Source organism: Melozone crissalis, unplaced genomic scaffold (genome assembly GCF_028551555.1).
Source record: "Melozone crissalis strain CALT ecotype California unplaced genomic scaffold, PUWL_Pcris_2 ptg000013l_1, whole genome shotgun sequence".
NCBI classification, from domain to species: domain Eukaryota; kingdom Metazoa; phylum Chordata; class Aves; order Passeriformes; family Passerellidae; genus Melozone; species Melozone crissalis.
Window position 1 is genome coordinate 36933074 of NW_026535791.1, and position 23099 is coordinate 36956172.

A 23099-nucleotide genomic window follows, 5' to 3' on the forward strand; every position below is an offset into this window, starting at 1 on the left:
GCTGTCTCAAATGGGAGAAAAAGTATTTTCAGTGGTTTTACAGACAGCAGAGATGCTCTAAAGCTTACTAAGCACACACAGAGGCAGCTCCTCACATTGCAAGATATAAAATAGCACACAAATTCAGTACCCCATAAAAGCAGTTCTAGCACAGCTTCCACGAAGAAAAAAATCCTGGCACTGTACTGTACATTCATAAAAGTATGACAAGGTCCATGGCAAAGAAGCAAGAGAATGGTGCATTTACATCAAGAAATAATCAAAGATCCATTGACAGTGTCAAAAAATAGAAGATAGAGCAACATTTTCCCAGGAGTCATTTAAGTAAAATGAAATACCCTGAAAGATGTTTCTCAGGACTGAATTCTATTTATATATCTCTTCCAGAAATTATTCAGAACACTAAGATTCTTACCAAATTGGATTGCTCTGATTATATATTGAAGTTCACATATTAAAATTTTACCCAGATAAAAGATAAATTGTGGCAACACAAAAGAAATACTTAAAGATTTCACTGAATACTGGATGTTAGCCCTTGAAGTAGATAACTTTACACTTCAGTATCAGCAAACAAAATTATATTTAACTTTACTGAATTTCATTTTTTAAGATGCTTTACAAAATGAAATTTTACTAAAGACCAGGACAGAGCAGATGAGAAAAATGTTGGTGTACACCAACCACTCAGTCTTTCACATGTCAGCTGTCTTGTGTTATGAAACAGCACTTCACTTTCTATTTTTCACAGTTTTTTTTTAAAAAACATGTAGTATCTTCACATCCATTTTTTTCCCAAAAGTACCAGCAGCAAGAATATTTTTCTCATGTAAACAGAACTGTGCAGTCTGAAGAAAACTGAGATATCAATTCTCTCAAGTCAAAACATCAAATGAAGTATTAAGTGCCCAGGTACATTTTGTGAGCTGAACTAAAAAGATGTACTATAGTCTATTACAACTGATTGCACAACTATTTAAATAAACTATTAACATTTTCAATGGTGTATTTCTTTTGCCCTCAGCTATAGCTCCTGTGTGAAAGGAAATGATATTTCTATACAACACTCCCAAAAATGAAGGGCTCCTTGCTGTATGTAAGTTTTCTAATTTCCCTTCAAGTGAAATTGTAGCTTTAGTTCCTCTTAATATGGTGGTGACAAAGAAAGGAAGAGGAAAGAAGCCCAAAACCAAAGACATCAAAAGAAGTGCCCAGCCTACCAGAGACATCCAACGACAAAACCAGCTCTGCAATGGGCTATAGGATGCAGTGACATCCTGCTCTTAAGAGCAGAAGCAGCAGAGGGTTTCCAGGCACATCCAGACATCTGAGAGGTACTTCTGCCATCCAGCTCTGTCTCTTGCTTCTGTGGCCACGGCAGAGAGAAGCCAAGGTCAGCCTTTAGCTGTCTGCTGAGCACAGGGCTGTGCCTCTCCTGCACAACACAGGTGCTTGCTATGGACCAGTGGGTGGGAAGAATCTGGTTTTAATAAGGGGCTGGTGAGTTATTTAAAATTTCATCTCCAGAGGTGTGGTTCTTCTGTTTCTGACAGATATTGTGCATGCCAGCCTGGGAGGGAAGATTTTCCTTTCCTGGTTAAACATTTAAGAGTCCTTCGTTATTACATGATTAAATATTAACTGGAAATGACGTATTACATTATACTCAGATGATCCTTTATCAATCTTAAACAGGCAATTACTTTACAGTAATAGCTCTAAAAGGAGCATTTCTCAGGGATGCATAACAACACAGTATTCTCAGAAATCTAAGAGATCAGGTAAAAATACCCGAGGGTAGAACCTAGTTTCAACAGGCATGTGTTGTTTAAGTTAACATAGCCTAGCCAAGGTATTTGTCTGTCCAATACCTCAATCAACCTAAGAAGCCAGTATAAAAAAGAAAAAGCACTGCATATTCTTCTGTGCCAGATATCCATAGTACTTGAACTCTTATTTAAGTGTTAAATTTAAACAAGCAGAGGAAAAAAAACATTTTCCTGTTCAAAAATGAAATTGTTGCCAGACTGACTTTTTGCTTTTGTTTTCCATCAAAGCAGAAGAGGAAGAAACTGAAATGTAATATCATCTTCGAGGGGGTACACCCCCCCATCAGCTGGAGCATTACTATTATCACCAATTTTACTCTCTCTTCTTAGCTGCTTAATCTCTTTTTCAGCAAATATGAACATTTACTGAAAAGGATGAAAGCAAAGCACAGATGTCAAAATTTCTTCAGGAACATGCAGATGCCTCTGTTCAATGCCAGCTTGTGTCATCAATCTTCTCTTTCTTCTACTACTAAACCTCTGTTTTCTAAATAATAATAAAACAAAGCTTTTGTGATATTCACATCTTGTTTGTGTATCTAATGTTGTCTAAAGATTCTTCTGCATGACCGTGCTTGTATACACAAAAATTGACATCTAAAATGGTGGCAGAACACTGCAAATAGCCCATATAAACACAGCCCACAGCACTTAAGGTAAATTCCTCAGAAGATAATCCCTTTTTAATATAGAGCATAAAGAAAAAAATCTCAATATCTAAAGGAAAGGCCCTCTAGATCAGCTTCCTTAAGGATCAAAGATCAGATCCTCAGGCAGCATTAAATCTTGTTCTGTAACAAAGAGGTTTTACAGGACTTTTTAAGAAAGTATAGAAACCAATCTCACTAACTTATTGTACCTTTTCAGTATTAGCATAGTTAATCTCTGGCAAACTTGCATCTATAATGATTGCAGTTTGCATAAAGCATAAATTTCAAAGTTACTTACTCAGTATGTCAAGGCAGATAGTTGTGTTGGGAGTATTTTAACTTCATTGCTTATTATTGCATAAAAATTGCTACTGTAATCGCTACTGCTTTTCAAAAATTGCTACTGAAATTGCTACCGCTTTTCAAAAATTATGTTTATTAATTTCTATCCTTTAAAGAAAAGCCAGCAGCAAGGAAAATGTAGAGATTATGTACAAAATCACAACAATTTACAGTCACTTAAATTCAGTTATTTCAAATCCAGGAAAAGAAAAATGCTGGCTAGTTCCCATGTGTGTAACAGTGTAACTGCAATTATTTATTTAGAGAATCAATGAGAGGAAGTCATCCAGGAATAAGGACCATCTCTGGATTCTTAAGCCAGAGAAAAGTCATTCTGCTATGGCTTTTCTAAAAGCTGACAAAAAATAACTCAGTTCTTCCAATAATGCAAACATTTCCAACAGCAAAAAAGAAAAGGCAGCAAGATGAGCATTTTTGGGAATAATCTTTAAAGTTGAAAGAAACAATGTGTAATGACTTCAGAAAGTGAGGAGCAATCCAGCAATGTCTATAAATAGTGAACAGCAGTAGGAGAGGGTCAAAATCTCACATAATCGTACATATCCACATCTGTTCTAGTTGTCAGGACTTCTTTTATCATCAGTGGAGAGAAAGACAAATCTAGGATACAGTCCTTCTGACTTAGGTCCCTCATTTAGTCCTAGGAGAGGAGCTAAATGCTAAAAGAAACAGCTTCTTCTCCCTCAGAGAAGAATCCAATCCATATAGTATAAAAAAAGGTGGTAGGGAAAACAGAATCAATGCAGAGGCACCTCCTGTTCAGCTAAGGAAAATACTGCCAAATGTATTAAAAATGTGTATTGTTTCAGTCTAATGACCTTTGAAACAACCTGAGTGCAGGGCCACACAAGTTCAAACATGTGACATGCTCCTGGACATGTTTAACCAAGATCTGTCACATACTTGTTTCTCTCTCTTAAAAAGCCCTACCTACCCACCCACCACATATTTTTTTAATATATATATATATAACACACATAAAACACACACACACACATATAACATATATATTTTAAAATATTGTAAATAAATAACTTTGGAATAAATTTAACAATATTTAAAACATTTAAAAATCTGTATTGGGAACATTTTTAGAGGTTAAAGTATTTTGTAGCTTCATTATGGTACCTGATTATTTCCAATATATTTTAAAGTCACTGGGCAATGTTTATTAAAGTTGATCTTAAATGTCATCCTCCTGAGTCAGATGTGTCAAGGCACCAGATTCACACAATCTCATTTAATGCAGTTTCCACATTTTTATCTAAAGGATATGTTTAAAGAAATGAGTCTTGAAATTAGACAAGGCAGTGCTGTTACAACTTGTTATTTAGAATTAGGGTAAGTTTACTCTACTTCCCACACAGACAATTTGGAATTGAAAAGAGCTGTACAACAAAACATGAACAGCTTTTTCTGCTACTGAGGATTTGAGATTTTGAGATCCTGATACATAATGGAAGCAAAGCATGACCACATTACACATATTTAATATGTTCCAGGAACAACAAGAAAAAGCTATTATCTGTGTGCCATTCTTTGGTCTGCAGCAGCCTCCCACTGAAATAAATGGGTCACTGGAAGAAAGTCCTGTGGAGTCATTTTTAAAGGAAGCCTGCAATTTCAAGACAACTGAAGATCAAAACAAAACCTGGTTCAAATTTTTACATTTACCTTTATCAAAATTAAATAACCACAGCTGAGTTCATAAAGAAAACAAGACAAAGGCCCTCATACACGGACTCTCTAATGTTCCTGCTTAGAAAAGTTCCCAACTATTGTGATTTCAAAGTTACATCCTTCAGCAAAACTGGAATGTGAGCCTACCATCCTTTCCCGCTTCACATCTCCATGCTTTCCCCTTGCACAAGCTGTCACCAGGAGAAATACAGCCCAGGCATGTCTGCAGTGCCCAGTGTTGACAAACACAAGCTCATTTTGCCTGTACATTCGCTGGCTTTACACCAGCTGCATTAGCTCAGTAGCTTGTGCACAGCTTATCGGCTCAAGCCCAGTGCTGTGGGAGCACAGCCACAGCTTCCAGCCAGGCATGGCTGCAGGCCAAGGAGCCTGGAGCACAGGCAGAGACTGGGATCTGTCTAAAGTACTCTCACCATGGCAGATGGATGGAGCTCCTCACAAAGAAAACAGATTGCATTTGCTCCATTTATAGCATGCGCTTGTCATCCAGAAGACAAGATATACTGAGGTCATCATTAAAAAGAAGATGGTTGCCTACCACTGCCACACAATAAAATACAACAGCTCTTTCCTATGTATTAAAATCTCAGACTATTGAAAGATGCCACCATGTTGTAAATATTGGCCATAAATGTTTTTTACAGCTCACTGTTGCGTATTTGTATTCCAGTAAATGCTAAGTTTATCATTCTCTTTGTGAAGTTGAGCCTTCACAGGTTCCTTTTTAAACCCTGTGTCTTGATTGGCATTTTCTAGATACCATTCTAGATTACAGGAATCTAATCTTTTAAAGCATCAATATATTTTTATTGACAACCTGCACATTCCCACTCCCAGGCTCTTCAGAGAGTCTCTTTACTAAAATTCAGACAACATCAGGGCTCAGTGGTGTGCTCCAACAGATCACACTCTTGGCTGTCAAAGGACTGCTGTGGAGGTCACCTCTGTTGGAGGCTGGAGTCAGTCTGTGATGCTGAACACTGCTGCTCAGCTCAGTGAAACATCCTATCCAGCCCCACCATCTTACTTGTTCCCTCACTAAGCCTGCAGGGAAAATTGCAGCTTTCCTCAGTGCCCATGTCTGAAGAGTCTAGCCCGCTCAGCTGCTGTAAAAAAGCAGAAGTGGGAGCAAGATTTTACTCCCACATCCTGCAATTGCATTGATGATATGCTGCTTTGTCCCTCAGCTGTGCTGGCTTTATATACCCCTGGAAGGTTCACAGAAAGGATTCTAAAAACAGCATACACATTTTTCAGTTGAATACATTACTACAACTTACTAACCGTGTTTTGATATTTTTGTTGCAATAACTTGCAATTATACACACAATTCTTCTAAATAGATTTTATTAGCACTACATCCAATTTGACTTGATACCTTTCTTGAAGTGCATTCTCCCCTCTCCCTCACCTCCCCACTCCCACCTCCAAGTTCTGAATTACAATATTGTAATTTGCACTTTCTGGTATTTTGACTATGCTGCCACTGTAATTTAGATGTCTGACAAGTCAATGTCATTCCTGAACCGAGCAAGACTGTGAATAACACTTGAAGCACAATATATTAACTATGCATAATACTTCCTTGACCCCACATTTGAAAACAAAAAAAAAAAAGAAAAAAGAAAGAGTAGAAGTCAATGAGTGACTTACTTTTGCATTCAGAGGGCACACAGACAATGCACTCCTAAAAAGCTGTTCTTCTGACCTCCACTGACTGCTGCGGAGCGCACAGCGCACAACATTGATCAACAAGATTCCAAGTACTGCCACAGCAAGAATTTTCTTAAGGAAAGAGAGGCAAGTTAAGAAACAAATCATGCAATTGAACTGCTTCATCATCAACAACTTTACTGATTATTTTGGTGGTACCTTTTTCTTGGCTTGCTTACTCAAGAGACTAAATCCATATGTAAAGAGAATACAATATCCAATACTGGGGAGGTAGATGACTCTCTCTGCAACAACAAATCCTACTCGGAAGAAGAGATTACTTGCAGGAAGAAAAGGGATAATAAGAAATCCAAGTCCCAGTGTAAGGATTCTGCAAACAAGAAACATTCTCAGGTTAACTACAAATCTTAACTAAAGTACCTTTTCCACTTAACATATAAACTTTATTTAAACATTGTAGAAGGATGTGCATATAGGACAGGGAAGCACTTTAAAAATCATTGCTATAATTTTCAGAAAAGCAATATTCATGCTTCCAGGCCAGAAAATAGCCCCATTGCATATTAATTATATAACTCCTGTTTAAAATACAGGAAAAGTAATGGTAAAAGCTATCTGTCTATTTTTGGACCTAGTAAGACAGTAATGGGAACAATAAATCACTGTTAAAGAAGAAACTTAGGTGCACATTCAACTGAGAGGGTGGTTTTTCTCCTAACAAACACATCAGTAGTAGAATCCATTGTGGTTAACCACTTGAAAGTTAGTAATCTATTCTCTTTCTACAGACAGAAGAGACACACAGCTTTTGAGAGCAGTTTGTTTCCTTTTTTTTGGCACCAATGTTAGCACCCTCAGCAGGTAGCTCTTTATGGACTATACGGAGCTCAGACAAAAGAGTCAGGGTTCCTCACTTTTACAGAGCTGACATAAGGGAATAAGAACCTCAGGTCCATGTTAGGTGTTTCTTACAAAGGCCACAGGCATGGCAATTGTCTATTCTAATTTATTACAAATGACTCTCTACACTGTAAGGTAGATGCATCCCACCTTTTCTCATCCCCACAAGTCCTAGGCCTTCCCTATACGTTTTATCTTCACTTTTTACTAAAAACCTATTTAGCAATAAAGGCTTAGTGAGTGCATTTTTACTAGAAAGTAGGACATGACTAGCAGCAAGAGTTCCACCCCCTCTCCAAAATGATTTATCTATGCAAATAACTATGGGAACAGCAGAAAAGCAGGCAGGTACACTGCTAACATTTGAAGGGATGAGAAGGAAGAAAAGAGTAAGATTTTGCACTCTGAACAAACACACAACTCTGAATTACCTATGTTGGTGATAAAAGGAAGACTGTGGAAAATGTGGAAGCATTTGGAAAGCCTGGCTACCCAGGACATGGAGAAGGCTGAGGTATTCCATGACTTTCTTGTCTCAGACTTCACCAGCAAGTGCTCCAACCCCACCGCTCAAGTCACATAAGGCAAAGGCAGAGACTGGGAGAACAAGAAACTGCCTGCTGTAGGAAAAGGTCAGATTCAAGAACATCTAAGGTGCACAACTCCATGGGATTTCGTAACGTGCACTTGCAGATCCCAAGGGAACTGATGGATGAAGTTTCTAAGATAGTGCTGAGCTCCTACCCATCGTACTTGAGAGGTCATGACAGTCTGCTGAAGTTCCTACTGACTAGAAAAGGGGAGACATAACCCTCATGTTTTAAACAGGGAAAAAGGCAGACTCAGGAAAATAGGTCAGTAGGTCACCTCTGTGCCTGGCAGGATCATGGAGCAGATCCTCCTGGAAAATATGCTAAGGCACCTGGAAAAGAAGGAGATGATTTGTGAAAGCCAATCTGGCTTCACTAAGGGAAAAATGTGCCTGACAAATTTTATAGCCTTCTACAAGGGAGTTACAGCATTGCCGGGTAAAGGAAGAGCAAGTGATATCATCCACCTGGACTTGTGCAAAGCATTTGACACTGTCCAGCATGACATCCTCATCTCTAAACTAGAGACATGGATTTGACAGCTGGGCCTCTTGGTGGCTAAGGAAGTGGCTGGATGGTTGCATGCATAGAGCTGCAGTCAATGGCTCAGCGTCCAGAGTCCAGTGACAAGTGGTGTTCCTCAAGGGCTGGCACTGGACTTGTGACCATGGTCACAGGGGTTTTCAGGATGAGAGAGAGACGAGAATGTTGACTCCATGATCAGAAGGCTTGATTTATTATTTTATGATATATATATTACATTATAACTATACTAAAAAGAATAGAAAGAAAGGTTCTCAGAAGGCTAGCCAAGAACAGAATAGAAAAAAATGAATAACAAAGATCTGTGTCTCGGCAGAGAGCGAGAGCCAGCTCTGCTGTGAGTGGTCAGTAAATCCAAACATCCACAGGAGACCAATCACAGATGCACCTGTTGCATTCCACAGCAGCAGATAACCATTGTTTACGCTTCGTTGCTGAAACTTCTCAGCTTCAGCAGGAAAAATCCTAATGAAAGGATTTTAATGAAAAGATGTCTGCGACAGGGACCGGCACTGTTTAACATCTTTGTCGGTGACATGGATGGTGGGACTGAGTGCACCCTCAGCAGGTTTGCCCACAACACCCAGCTGTGCAGTGGAGGGAAGGGATGCCATCCAGGGGCACCTGGATAGGATAGGTGGGCTGAGGCAAACCTCATGAAACCCAAGTGCAAGGTCTGGTACTTGGGTCAGTACAATCCCATGAACAAAGACGGGCTGGACAGAAAATGGGATGAGAGCAGCCCTGAGAAGGACTTGGGGGTGTTCAGTGATGAGAAGCTGAACATGACCCAGCGATGTGCACTTGCAGTGCAGAAAGCCAACCATATCCTGGCTTGCATCAAAGAGCACGGCCAGCAGGGCCAGGGAGGTGCTCCTGCCCCTCCTGCTCTGCTCTGGTGAAATCCCAGCTTGGAGTGCTGCCTCCAGCTCTGGGGCCCCCAAGATAAAGAGGACATGGACCTGCTGGAGTGAGTCCAGAGGTGGGCCATGAAGATGAGGACAGGGCTGCAGCACGTCTCCTATGAAGACAGGCTGAGAGAGGTGGAGTTGTGTATTCTGGAGAAAGAAGCGTCCAGGGAGACCTTCTAGCAACCTTCCAGAGAGCAACAAGAGACCTGGATATGGGCTTTTCAAAAGCACATGTAGTGATAGTGCCTCATTCCTGGAACTGTTCAAGGCCAGGATAAACAGGGCTTTAGAAACCTGATCTTATGAAAGGTGTCCCTGCCTGTGGCAGGGGGACTGGAACTACCTGACCTTTACGGTCTCTTCCAACTCAAACCATTCTATAACTGAGCAGTTGAAAAATTTCAAGGAACTGAGAAATTAGGTCTACATAAAATCAATGGTAACAGAACCTGCAAAGATAAGCAGAAGCCTTAGTGAGAAAGAACAGTTTACAATAATTTTTTTCGTTCCTTTGGGTGAGGTCCAAGTTGTTTTCTGAGTACATACTATGGGTCAAGCATTTTACTTTTAAACTGTATGACCATGGCCAGTATTTCTACCTGCTTTCAAAGTCCATCTCCTCTCTTCCATTATTAGGAGGAAATTAAAGGAAATGATGACTTGTAGGAAGTACGGGCAACAACAAACAATTTCCTACTGCATTTTGAGCACATATTACTTTTTACCACCTATAGTGTTAAGGATCTCAAAACACCCTTTCAGGAGAAAAAAAGAAAGCAGCCATCCATGCCTCCTCCTCCAACTCTGTTTCCTACTAGTTGGTGTACAGTGATGGACCCAAATTGGGATAAAACTGTAATGACAGCTATAAATATTTATTTGAACTGCATTTGCTAGACACTAGTTCCACTGAATTGTTAAAATTATCAGTAGTGGATTTAACAAAATAATACTGTACTCAAGTTGGCCAGGCATTTAAAATTCATCACTGTCTCTTACCTTCTCTTATGGCTGTCTTCTGAGCACAGAGCTTGGCATATCAGACCAATTAGGCAGAACCAAAGTGCTGCTAGTGCAATTATCCTCCAGTCGCTGACGGATTTAATGAGGGGTATGCAGCCCATTGACCAATCAAAACACAGCCACCAGGGACACAACAGCAACCATGCATTCAGTGAATAGTAGTAATTATAGTTTATAGCCTGTCAGTCAAAGAGAAAACAAACATTTATTTGATAGTAAACTTGGGGGGGGCGAAGAAGGGGGCAATTTTAGTCCATCTCTCTTCCCTCACTCCCCTTGTAACACAATAAAGAGGCCATGAATACTGTTAGACCACAACTATTTACATATCCATTACAATTACAGCTGTGAAGTTAATTTTTAATTTTCTTTTAAACATAGCTAGGTGGCTCTCTAGTTCAGAGCAGGGAAATGCAATTCTGTGCTGTCCAACCAATACTCATAGATAAAAAGAACAATCTCATACAACAGGAGAAAACATCAAAAGACATCATCCACTGTCTTCATCTTTGATTCTCCATCTCCAGAAAGATCCTTAATGCCATCAGAGGTGTGTAGGCAAGACATGCTCCATATACACCAGACTAGAACTTTGTGCTATTTTCTTTAGTTGTGAAAGATGAAAAGTCAAGCACAGTATGTGGAAAAGGGATGAAAATCAGCAAAAGCTAATTTCTTGCATGCATGGGAAAAATATGGAGTAAATGGAAAAGTATTGCAATGTGCATGCTAAATTGAATGCAAAGAATATACATGGTATACTATTAAAAAAAATTGCAGAGAATCACCACAGCAGCACAAGTGAAGGTGACGCATCACACATATTTTGAAATGTAAAAATTGCTCACTTTATTGTTTCTTAGAAACACAGAAAACTTAATTTTATCACAAAAGACAAAGGTTCTGAGCTGGCCAGAAAAAAGCAACTTTGTAACTTACTCTTACAAACAGACTGTCGGCGAATGAAGCCGGGTTGTCCACCTCAGTGAACGCTGGCGGCCCTGTGCCCATAATCCTCCAGCGGATATAAAGTATTCCAGCCCCTCCACACATCAACAGAGCTATCCTGAAAAGCAGCCCCTTCCTCAACAGCCCAGCATTCTACAGGAAAGAAAGAAAGAAAGAAAAAACTCCACCTCATATAGAAACAGTATTTGTTCTCTTACCCAACACATACACATCCTTTTCACCTCTGTCTCAGAAAGAAAAAAAGCTATTCCTGTGTGTTTTTGCTATTAGAGCTGACATTTTAATAGGAAAGTATTTCTTGCAAATATTTTAATTTCCTTCTCAATCAGTAAACAAAACTTGTTCCTTCAAGAAGACTCTTCTACAAATCCTCTGAAATTCTATAGCTGATATAGTTTTACATGGCAATTTCTGACAGGGAATTTGAGCAGAATACAGCTTTTAGTATACAGCATATTAAATTAATTTATCTTTTCTTTCTAAAATGGAGGATGAATACTTTGGGGACTTTGTTTTAAATAGCTATTTTCAGCTGTCTGCTTGTCATGGAAAAAATTTGTCCACTTAGGTATCTTTAGAGGTAAAATTACAGGTATGTACCAAGAAAAATGCACAGTTAGGAACTAGGAGGAATTAGAAACTGAATTAGAATTGTCACACTCAAAAACTTGATTAAAAAGCTAATGACAGAGAGGCACCCAAATCACTTACTTCAGGGTAAATGACCCAAGATCAGAAAAAGTATTAAATTGTGTTTGATCTATATTAACTCGGTTTACATCATGCATTTTATAATATACCCTCCAGGCTGTAAAGAAGGCAAGTCACATAAAACATAAAGAAATGATGGTGTAGACAGTAAATCTGACAGACTTTTATATCTTTTTCTCAGAACATATAACACTTTTCTCCAAGCACACATCATTTTCATTAAAAGAAAAACAAAACAAAACAACCAAACCAAACCCAAACGAAAAAACAAACCAGTGTACACTGTAGAGATTCTTCCAGCTTCACCAGTGGAGACTGGAAACAGAATCATCAATAAGTATAACAATACATCTGTCAAAGCTTTAAGATGGCACAGTAATTACGATTACCTTTTAGTGGACAATGCTCTTTAGCAAAGACCACCATAGTTGTTTAGTATATCAATATCAGGTATGTCTGAAGTATAAAAAAAAAAAAGGTAGGCTTCCTGAACAAAGATAGACATCAGTGCACTGGCTGAAGATACTTATTTTCTAAAAGGATGGAAAAGTTAAATTAAAAAACAATTTTCAGATTGCTTTTTTAGTATTTGTAATTGACAATGGAGTCATGATAAAATATTTAGTTGAATATCTAAGGATAAAGCAGTTTGTAATTTTGAGTTTACATAAGCAAGCCTTTGTGCTCAAATGATTGCTTCCAACATGGACATCTCAGTAACCAAAATTACTACAAGGAGGATTTAGGAATAGTTTTCCTATAAAACAGCTTTTGGACAAAATTGTGCTATGAAAGGAACCCACATATAGTGAATATTTATAACTGCTTTATGACAGATTAACAACAAAATCTCTTAGCCCAGGGCTTCGTTTCATTTAACAGTACATGCAGTCTCTTAAAGGCCAGATTTCACAATTGCCACAAAATCTCTCAGTAGGCAGAATGTGAAAGTGGAAGAAGTGTTATTGTATCCTCTCTGATTCAGAACGAACTGAAATCTGGCATGAAACTGAAACCTGTCTCAATCAAGAAGAAAAAAAATGTTCTTACTTGAAGAGTTTTTAGAATCTGCCTTTCAATAAAGCAAAAACATCTTAGATATACTTCCTTGAAAAGAGCAGAACAGATTTTTGCAGGTAACAGGAGCTAAAATTAATTACTTTTGCCAAAAGAATAAGAGAGAAAAGGCACATCTGATGTTTTCTTCACTGAAACAGAACCATTTAAAACTTCTTTTAAACAGAAGCACCACACTCTGAGCTCTTCATGCTTAAAAAGTAACCCTCCAAAAAGGTTTGCCTCTGACATTTCCTAGAATCATAGGGTTTGGGCTGGAAGGGATGCCATGGATATCTTTTGCTAGATCAGTTTGCTCAAAGCCCTGTCAAGTCTGGCCCAGAACACTTCCAGGGATGGGGTTCCACAACTTCTCTGGATAACCTGTCCCAGTGCCTCACCACCCTCATTGTAAAGAATTCATTACTGTCAAACACTGGAACAGGCTTCCTAGAAAGGTGGTCTCCTGAAGCCTTCTCTTCTCCATTCCAGAAGGTCACTGGATTAGACAGGCACAATCTGCACGTGGTGAAGCTGGGCTGGCTGTCTCCAGCCACCTCCCTGTCATTCATGTGTTTTGCCATAACTTCCAGGAGGATCTGTTCCATGATCTTACCAGGCACTGATGTGAGGCTGACTGGCCACTTATTCCTGAGATTCTACTTATTACCTTTTGTTTCCAGCACTTAATTCTGAACCAGCTCTGCTGTAGATCCCTACAGCTCTAGATGTCATATCCTTGTCATATTCCAGTTGACATTAGTCTCCTTATACAGCAAAACTCCCCAGCATTCCTATTTGCTGCCTGAAACACTCCTGTAGTCCTCACTTAGCCTTCTTGCTCAAATCTATTATTTCATTTCTAGAGAACCTACTTCCCCTGATTTCCCTTGCAGCTCATTTCACTCCTTGCAAAGGAATTTAAAAGCCCCACAGGACTCATGCCACTCAGAAACATTAGTAAGACTCCCCTGCAGTGAAACCACTGACTGAAGCAAAGTCCAAGGAATATTCTTTTGCCTTGTTGAATGCTGGATGAGAATCTTAGCTGTAGTAGGCTGTAGGTCTATTTGGCTGTTATCCATCATTGATCTGAGGCTGTTTCTGTTACTTGCTTGCCAGTGCCAATACTAGGTGCCAGGCTCCACTTGAGAAAATACCAGATAAATTGACATCAATAAAGTCAGAAAAATCAATCCCTAGCAACTATCAGTGCTTACCTAACTTTTTCTTTTAAACTACAAAGCTACTAGGACCTATTAACATAATGTTTTTAATGTACTTGTCTAACTCTGTCATTGAGAATCGGAATAAATCTCTCCCTCTCTTTATTCTGACCAAACCATTCTGAGTACCATTTCAGGTGTATAGTTACTGATCCTGGAGAACTTGTTGCATCAAGCAGTCAACTGTTCCATACAACATTTTTAACATATTGTTGAGAAAATTGTGGAAGGAGTTTTACTATTCAAAGTGATTCTAACAATACCCCATTACTACTCATGTTGCTGCAAAGATGCCTTACTAGGCTGACTAACAACACCTTTTTTGGTTGGTTGGTTGGTTTGGGTTTGTTTTTTCCTAATTCTCAACAACGACAAAACTGCCAGAAGTTGAATCTTTGTCTTTTAAGACATAACTGTCTGAATGGCCAGAATGAACAAAATCTGTAAGAATGAACAAAACACCCAAGGACTCACCTCCAATGACTTGCCTTTATACAGTAACTTTCGAATGAGCTCCAAAAGATTTATCTTGTTAATCACCAGTGCATCAAACACTGCATTCAAACCCTAAGGAGCCAAGAGAAAAAAACCAGCAAAAGATGAAGCAGCTAACCACAAATATTTTCTTTTAAATACATCCTGAATTGACTTACTGTACATCTTAATTCTGATTCCAAACAATTAGAGAGATACATTGGTAGCAATGATGGCAGAATGGTAAATGCAACTCAGAATAGCAGAACAACATTTTACTGTAATGAGAATTCTCCTGCTACATGGAATAACCCTTCAGGGAATACTATGCACCAGCAAGCTAGATAACATATGCATGGTCACAACAGAATTCTGCTCTCCATCTTCTTCCCCAAATGTTCTGCAGTGTAGATGCTGCAGTCAAAAGGTAAAGCTTCTATCAGTAAGGTGGAGTTTCTTTAAGCCTTCTACTTATTTTTTGTTGTATGGTATCTTTGGACTTCCAGGTTTCAGAAATGCTGTTTTTAAAGGGAACAGACAAAGGCTGAGAAAGATTTAACAGAGGTATCAGGCTTGCTTTCCTTGCAATTACAGCAATAAACACAGTGCAAGTTGCTGGGGAAAAAAAAATATTTCTATATGACATCAGCCACTACACATGAAACTAGAACATATTCAGTGCTTTCCAGGGCTACACTTGCACATAACTACCTCCAAGCAGGAAACCAAAATGTATAAATGTGTCCAGGGGTAATTCTGTTGAGGTTACTGGCAAAATCAAACCTTAGCATCTCAGCATTTCTGCTTCAAAGTTTCAGCATATCACCATGGTAATTCTTGAGTATTTATCCTATATTCTAATAATTTCACAAATTAACCAACAGTTCTAAAGACTAAATAGGAACAAAACCCAGTAAAACTAGTTCCAGGTGAAGCAAAGGGAGGCTGGTACACAGGGAGGCCACAAGCCCCTCACTAACAGTCAGACGGAAGGGACAGGAGATAGCTTAGAGTGTGGCTTGGTTCCATGTAGAAAGGCCACTTGGCAATTAAAAGGCTTTTGGCTCACTCAGATGGAAATAGGAAGGCAAGAATTCGACTGAAAATCACATTCAGCCTCCAAGTAATCTTTTTAATGGGTGATTTAGCCCTTTATCCCTCTGACCTGTGCCCCTTAGCACAACAGTAAATATAATCATCCTAGCAGTGCAACAGCAAACAAATAAAATCCCAAATCCAGTAATAGTTCTGCATCTTATAGCTCAAATAGTTACTTCATACTGCTAGAATAAATTACACATTTTAAGACAATCCCTTATGCTTTCTTTACAGACACCTTTGGAAAACACATCACACATCTACAAACATCTATCAAAAAAATATCCCAAATCAAGAAGTTTTCTGTAATTTCTTTTCCCTTTTCTTCTAGCAAGGACAAGAGGGTCATTGCTGCAAAGAATTTTCTGACTCTGTTCTTATCTATGTCAGCTAAAGCTATAAACTGGATTATTAATAAAGACATATGGCTATATAAAAGGTAAAAATCACAGATACAGCATTTCAGGTGGCCAGTTTGGTCACCCAAACCAGCATTGTCTTCACTGAAGTTATAAAAAGCCAGACCACAATAAACATGAACAACAACTACATCTGTTTCCACAGACAGATCATTAAATAAGGGACAAAAGGAAGAAATGCAGTACTAGAAGTGCTAATTAGGCCACAATATAATTATAATTAGGGCCATAAACAATGGCCCTAATTGTAATTACACTGTTCACAAAAGCAAGGGAATGGAGCTTTTAAAAATGCTCTCCTCCAGTTATATCTTTGTTCATGAGCCTTCTCTTCACAAGAAGTTTGTAGTCCTGCTATGTCAAGAATTTAATTAAAAACCAAGGGCAACAAAAGTGAAACTAATGTTGTAAACTCTTTAAGCTTTGCAAAAATATCTGCAACCTGCTTACAAAAGCTAAAGTGAAGAACTCTACCAAATTGGCAAAGATACAGTTAAGATGAATCTATGAGAATACTGCTTTTTGTCAACATTAATTAGTTTTCTGAACAGAATATAAAGGTGTGCATGTCATTAGCTGTGGAGAAGATTAATTTCTGTAGACTTTGCAACTATACCTGACAGATGTTGAGGTGAAAATTCAGTTAATAAGAGAATTCTTACCAGTATTGTAATTCCTTGTTCTTTGCACAGCATGGCTATTGCACCTAGGACAACACTCACCAGCACCCAGAATACAGAAAATGTATGTCCTTCCTTATCTGTTAAAATAAAGAATGCCATAGCTTTAGGCATTTTATACATTTAAAGGTAAATTAAAAAAAAATTTCAAAAATAAACAGCATTTAGTATCGCAGTCTTTTCTACCAGTTAAGATCTGGACACGCAGACTTAAAAAGCATAGGGCACCTCCTGCAATATGCTGGCATTTGTCCCTTTATTGCAGTCATTTTCTGCTCTTGGAGACATTAGAAATGTTCCTATTTGCTTGATGTTTTAGCCAGATTAATTAGAATGGCAGAAGCCTCACCTAATTTCCACAATTTGTCATCTGCAAAGGTTAATTCCCAATATTTAGAGATATTTATCATCCTTAGCTAGAGCTCTGTCATTACTGGCCACTGTCTTCCTACCATAGGAAGCTACCATAAGAGCAGGAAATTCTTTATAATGGTTACTCATGAAGTGTCACACACACAAACTGTTTTAACTGCAGTCTAGTCTACAAAGGCGCAATGAGCTGCTTCTCCAGACCTGCTGCATTTAGCAAGTGCCTCATGTCATTTTATTATCACTGCAATAGAATGCCATGGAGCTCAGAAATGTCAGCAGCTGAGCAGAAGCAGTTAGTCCTTGCACTCAGGAAGCAGTTTTACAGCAGGGTGAGGAACTCTGGGGTTAAGAGATCAGGAGCCACTACAGCTTCTACTCAAAGGAAAACTCTTTAAAGACTGTACCATGTAGCAGATTTTGGATACTACAAGCAGGCATATGTGAGATGAATAACACAATCAACCCTACTTCAGCCAAGGTGCTATCACACACAGAATACACAGGTATTCTATCACATAAAAAACATATCTGTCACAACCTCTACTCCATAGGTGCAAGCAGCAGAGGAAGGCACTCTGCTCATTCAGAGGCAGGTTCTTGATTCAAGTAACAGGGGCCCTACAGGCATCACAAGAATCAATCTTTGACTTGGTGTGTGCAAAAACAAAGCTGAACTCTGCATTCATTGACTGAATCCCTTTCTTACTTTCCTTGATCCCTAGAGCAGTTCTTCTGTACTGCTAATGCAGGTTTGACCCTCAGTGCTTAAAGAGAACTGCAATAATGGTCTGTGGAAAGGGTAAATGGCAAGATTAAGCTATTTCACCAGAAGTAGAAACCTACACCTCAGCCGGTACACTAGGCTTCCTTTATAACTGTCCATGACAAGAGGACACTTTTAGGGATTAAGTTACCTAATTAAATGCAGCTGAACCCCCTTCAGAGATGTAACTCTGCACTGATGATACAGGGAAACCAGTAAACCTCAACCTCAAATGTTGTTGGGGTCAGATACAAATCATAACCATAAGTGTGAAAAGGATCTGCTGACATTGGCCTCCTCTTTCATTTTGAACCAGGCTACTTCTTTTGTAACAGAGAGCTCCAAACTTTTAATACAAATATGTCAAAGAACAGGTTTTGAGGTTACTTCTAACCTAAAAAAACCCTTTCTTACCTAAGACTTCTAAAGCTTCAACAGAGTGAATATCATATTGTTGCAATACATAGAGGGAATTTGATCCTTCTCCCTCCACTCCAAATTATGTCTCCAGAGGTGAAGTAAAACTTAACATTAGAGGTGCAAATGTTATAAAGATTAAAAAAAGTCTTCTTTTAGGAAAGAAGTCATACACATTTGAATAATGCAAAAAAAAAAAAAAGCCAAGACAATACAAAATACACAATGACTAAAGAGACATTGGAAGTAGAAAAATTAAAATGCAATGGGAAACTCCAGCCCACATCAATTATACAGAGGAACAGCTAAGGGCTGTAACTCCTGGAAGAAAGAGCTTCAACATTCTTTCTATGAGTACTGCTAAGACAAAGAATTCTGTCTAAATACATCCCTTCAAGGAGCTTTTCAGACTTTGCAGTACAAGACTGTTTAGCCAGGTCTTGAAAACCACTTTTGGTGGGTTTTTTGTTCATTTGTTTGTTTTGGCATTTTTGTTGTTGTTTTGTTTTTTTTTTTAATGTAGAAATCAACTAGCACAGAGAATGCAAGGACAGAAGACAAAGTAATTGACTGTGTTCACAAAATGACTATCAACCATCCTTAGTAAGTCTAAAAAGGAAAATAGTGAAGACAGCCAATGCACATTTACTGTGTTTATGGAAGTAGACTTTCTTCCATTGAGAGGTTTCTTCTTCTCAGAATCAAATTCTAGTGGGAAGGAGTCAGGACAACTAAGCACTTCTCAGAGAAGCAGTATTCAGTACACAAATACAAATTATCTTAACACAAAAGATAGTAGGAAATATATATAGTAAGAGGCCAGCTGGCAATTCAGAAATGCTTTGATGATTCAAAATATAAGAGTAATAGTAAAAAGGGAACTAGGCCAAATCATCAAGGACAAATGTAAAAGCAGCACATTCACACAGAAAATCTAACACAGAAAGGTCACATTGCAAAATGAGAAAAGGTAATGTATGTAAAGAACAAATCCCCACAATTCCACAGATATATTAGTAAGAAGAGTAGTGAGGAAGGAGTTATTCCAATATTCACTGAGAAATAAAATGGACAATGCCAAGAAAACAGAAGTGTTCTATGCCTACTTCCTTCATTTTTTCCCAAAAATGCAATCAGATGGCAAGTACAGCATCAGCAGAAAGGGAGGAAGAACAAAAGCAAAAACAGTGAACTACAGGACAGAATTCATAGACAAGTTAATGTGTTTTAAATTACAATTGGTTACAGTCACTCAACAGGTCCTATACAACCCAGAGTAACCTCAACTGTTACCTCAGAAATAATGAAAAATACATGAGAATCCAGGAATCTCAAATAAAATAAAACAATGCCTTCATTTCTACTTTTGAAAAGGAACAAAAATACACAAGGATAGACTACAGATACAAAGCTAGGCTGATTGGTCAAAATTACAAAAAAATCACTACACCTAGACAAAACATTTTCTAGGTGACACTCTAAAACATAAAAGAATATGATTAATTGCTTGCCAAATATTTTAGTCATTTATATAGAACTAAGTATAACTCTTGACTTGGACAGAAAAAAAGTCCTCCTGATAAAAGGAAATCTGTAAACATCCTATGCCTTGACTTTGCAAAGGCATGAGAATAACACTGGAAGCAGTGTGAAATATGCCACAAAAAATAAGGGCTACATGAAGTTGTTATAGAATGGGGATAAATATCAGCTGGAAAACTAGAGTAAGATACCAGCTTGCTGTGAAAAAAAGTAAAGATAACATTCTGTACTGTATTCTTCCTTTGTCCTTACTCCATTTGGATGTTAGAATAAGAAATAGGCATATTAAGACCAGAAGTGCTGCCAGGCTGCAATGGCCAGGAATCATACAAAGGAGAAGTCAGAATTCCATTGGCAAACTGGAAAAAACAGAGAATCATGTAATAGCTTGAAGGGACCTTATGGGTCACCTGATTCCAAACCTCTGCCATGGGCAGGGACACCTTCCCTCAGACCAGGTTGCACAGAGCACCATCCAATCCAGCCTGGAGAAATGGTCTAACCAAATAAAGGAAAACTGAGGCCATTCAGAGGGCACAAGCTCAAAGTTGTGCATAAACAAGTTTGTCTTTGTGTGAACATCCCAAGTCTCAGATGCAAGAAATATCTCAGCTTGCCCAGCAAAGCCAAGCTTAAGCATGGACTTGCAAAGATGATAAAAACACACAGCAAAAGAGAAATAATATTCTCCTTAGGACCTTAGAGAAGGTCCTAAATATTGAGCATCAAAGACTTGGACTTCAATAAGGCCTTTCACAGCCTCCCATAAGATCCTCACTGAGAAGCTGCTGCTGAACAGGCTGGATGTGCAGACAGTGAGGTGGACTGAAAGCTATCAGAATGGCTTCTCTAGAGGGTGGTGGTCAGTGGCTCTAATCAAAGGCCAGGGGTACTCAGGGGTCAGTACTGGGTCCAGTCCTATTCAACATCTTCATTAATGACTTGGATGATGGGGCAGAGGGCACCCTCAGTACATTTGCTGAGGACACCGAGCTGGGGGGAGTGGCTGATACACCAGGGGGTTGTGCTGCCATACAGAAGGACCTTGTCAGGCTGGAGAAATGGTCTGGCAGCAACCTCACATGGTTTAATGAGGGGAACTGCAAAATCCTGCAGTAAAGCCTCCTGGACAATTGGCTCTAGGCGACCCTGTGTGGGCAGGTCAGATGACCTCGAGACTACTCCAACTTCAAACACTCTGTGATTCTGTAAACAAGATCTCCTGAAAAGCACAATCTCTGTACCTTTGTTTTCTTTTGCAGGCTCAAAAAATCAACAGTTATTCACAGAATTGTAATATTATCAAAATTCATCAGTGATTAAACTTCAAAGAGAAAGAATTTTAATTAATAAACATTTTATTTCATGCTTGTTCCTGGGTCAATATGCACAACACCCCTTCATCCCCACCACCCCCAGTCTCAACTGCAGAAATCTCAGTAAACTCGGCTGCAAAACAGATACAAAAGACCACCATTCACCAATGCCTTCAATTTAATCTTTTTTTTTTAACAGTGAGTTAAAATGTAAAGCACTGCACAAGTGCTTATTATGAGATATTCACATGCCAACAGAAGTAATCAGTCTAACAAAGCATATTCCCCTAATATGGTGCTGCTTCCCACCAGAAAAATCTTGTGTCAGAAAACGAAACTGATCTCTCATTGGCACCTGTGCCTGGTTGAAACTGGTACACCATATTGTGAGTGGGCATCTTGCCACTCTAACAGATGGACAAAATTGTAAGCATGCCAAAGAAATTGAGTACTTGCTTATTTTTCTTTTAAGCTGGAAAAAATATAGTGTTTCTACACAAACCCAAAAAGCGTTGCTCAGATGGTCCCTCTTTAGGAGTACATGAAGTCTGGAAGTTGAGAGGATTCAATAAAATACCTATGTAAACCATAAACAAGCCATGAGAGCTCCTCCATTTAGACTGCTAGACTCGAGTATAAGCATCTCTAGGGCAAGGATGCATACACAAAATGTTTTATAGTGTAGCATTGACTGATCCTAAATTTACAAGCAACACATTGACAGTGGACTTAAATACTAGTCCTATTTCAAGAGACCTTATTTTCTGGTGTCCTAAATCCACAGGCCAATGAAAACAAACTCCTTAGAAGTGAAGCATACGAAGAAAATGCTACATTTAAACTATCAAGCTTAGTTTTATTGTAAAGCCAAGCTAACAATATCCAATTAATTACTATCAATTCAGACACTTAGGCATTCAGCATTTCCTTCTTCCAACCCAGCTGAGCAACTTAAGAGTCAGCCAGGTGACAGCTTGGGGCAGTTTATGGAGTCACCATCTTCAGGTGAAACACAGCAACTGATTCTGTGAAAGCACCTACTCCTCTGAAGGTTGAAGCAAAGTAAGTTATGTTGAGCTCCTGCAGGAAGTTTTAATTTTTAAATGAAATGGCTCACAAACACTCCTATATTCCATTAATGTGCCTTGTCTGTGGGGATCTTCCAACTAAACTGCTACAAATATTCTTCTAATCAAGTTCTAAGAGTTCCCTGCTCATGAATTGCTAAGCAAAGGGGGAAGAATTATCTAGTCTTAAAAGATCACATAAGAATCCACTGTTAGAATTAAATTAAGCCCAAGATCTCCTTGTGTATCTCCACATGTACATACTACTGCAGTTCAGCTCAGTGTTTCACATAATAGTGATATTACAGTAGGAAATGCCACTCCTAAACATATCCAGCCATCTCAAACTCATTACCTAGAGGCCACACTGAAGGAAGCATCTATCCCCTGAATTACAACATCTTGGAGAAGTGAAAGTCAGCATTAATTCTACCAGAAAAAAGTCACTGTGTTTCCTCAGACAACTAAATAATGAAATTGTTAGGTGTTTCACTTACAACTATTCCCTCCCAATGTGTTTAAATACGAACAGTAGGGCACACAGTTGGAAAATCAGGGCTCACAGGTTTAACAATAGTAAATACCCCTTGACCAACTGCACAGTAGCTAACAAATTCCCCATATCTTAGCAACCATCTCTCTCACACAGGAGACTTAAATGTTTCCAATCTGTAGGAAAACTTCCGTAACATAAACCTCCAATATTCACAAAACTCATCACTACTTTGTATGCTTTATTAAATTAGCAATGAACTAGTAGATGATTGATTGACATCTACACAGAATAAAACAAAACAGAAACACA

General features: G+C 38.7%; 1 protein-coding gene across 1 annotated transcript in view; it reads right to left on the reverse strand.

Moving 5' to 3' along the window:
• Window positions 1–23099, reverse strand: part of TMTC4 (transmembrane O-mannosyltransferase targeting cadherins 4) — a 54323-nt gene that overhangs the window by 13192 nt on the left and 18032 nt on the right. The window contains exons 6-11 of the mRNA XM_054271723.1: window positions 16800–16897; window positions 14621–14713; window positions 11124–11285; window positions 10161–10363; window positions 6416–6587; window positions 6197–6328 (exon numbers count right to left, since the gene is read on the reverse strand). Coding sequence (XP_054127698.1) covers window positions 6197–6328; window positions 6416–6587; window positions 10161–10363; window positions 11124–11285; window positions 14621–14713; window positions 16800–16897 — 860 coding nt within the window. The remainder of the gene's footprint in view (window positions 1–6196; window positions 6329–6415; window positions 6588–10160; window positions 10364–11123; window positions 11286–14620; window positions 14714–16799; window positions 16898–23099) is intronic.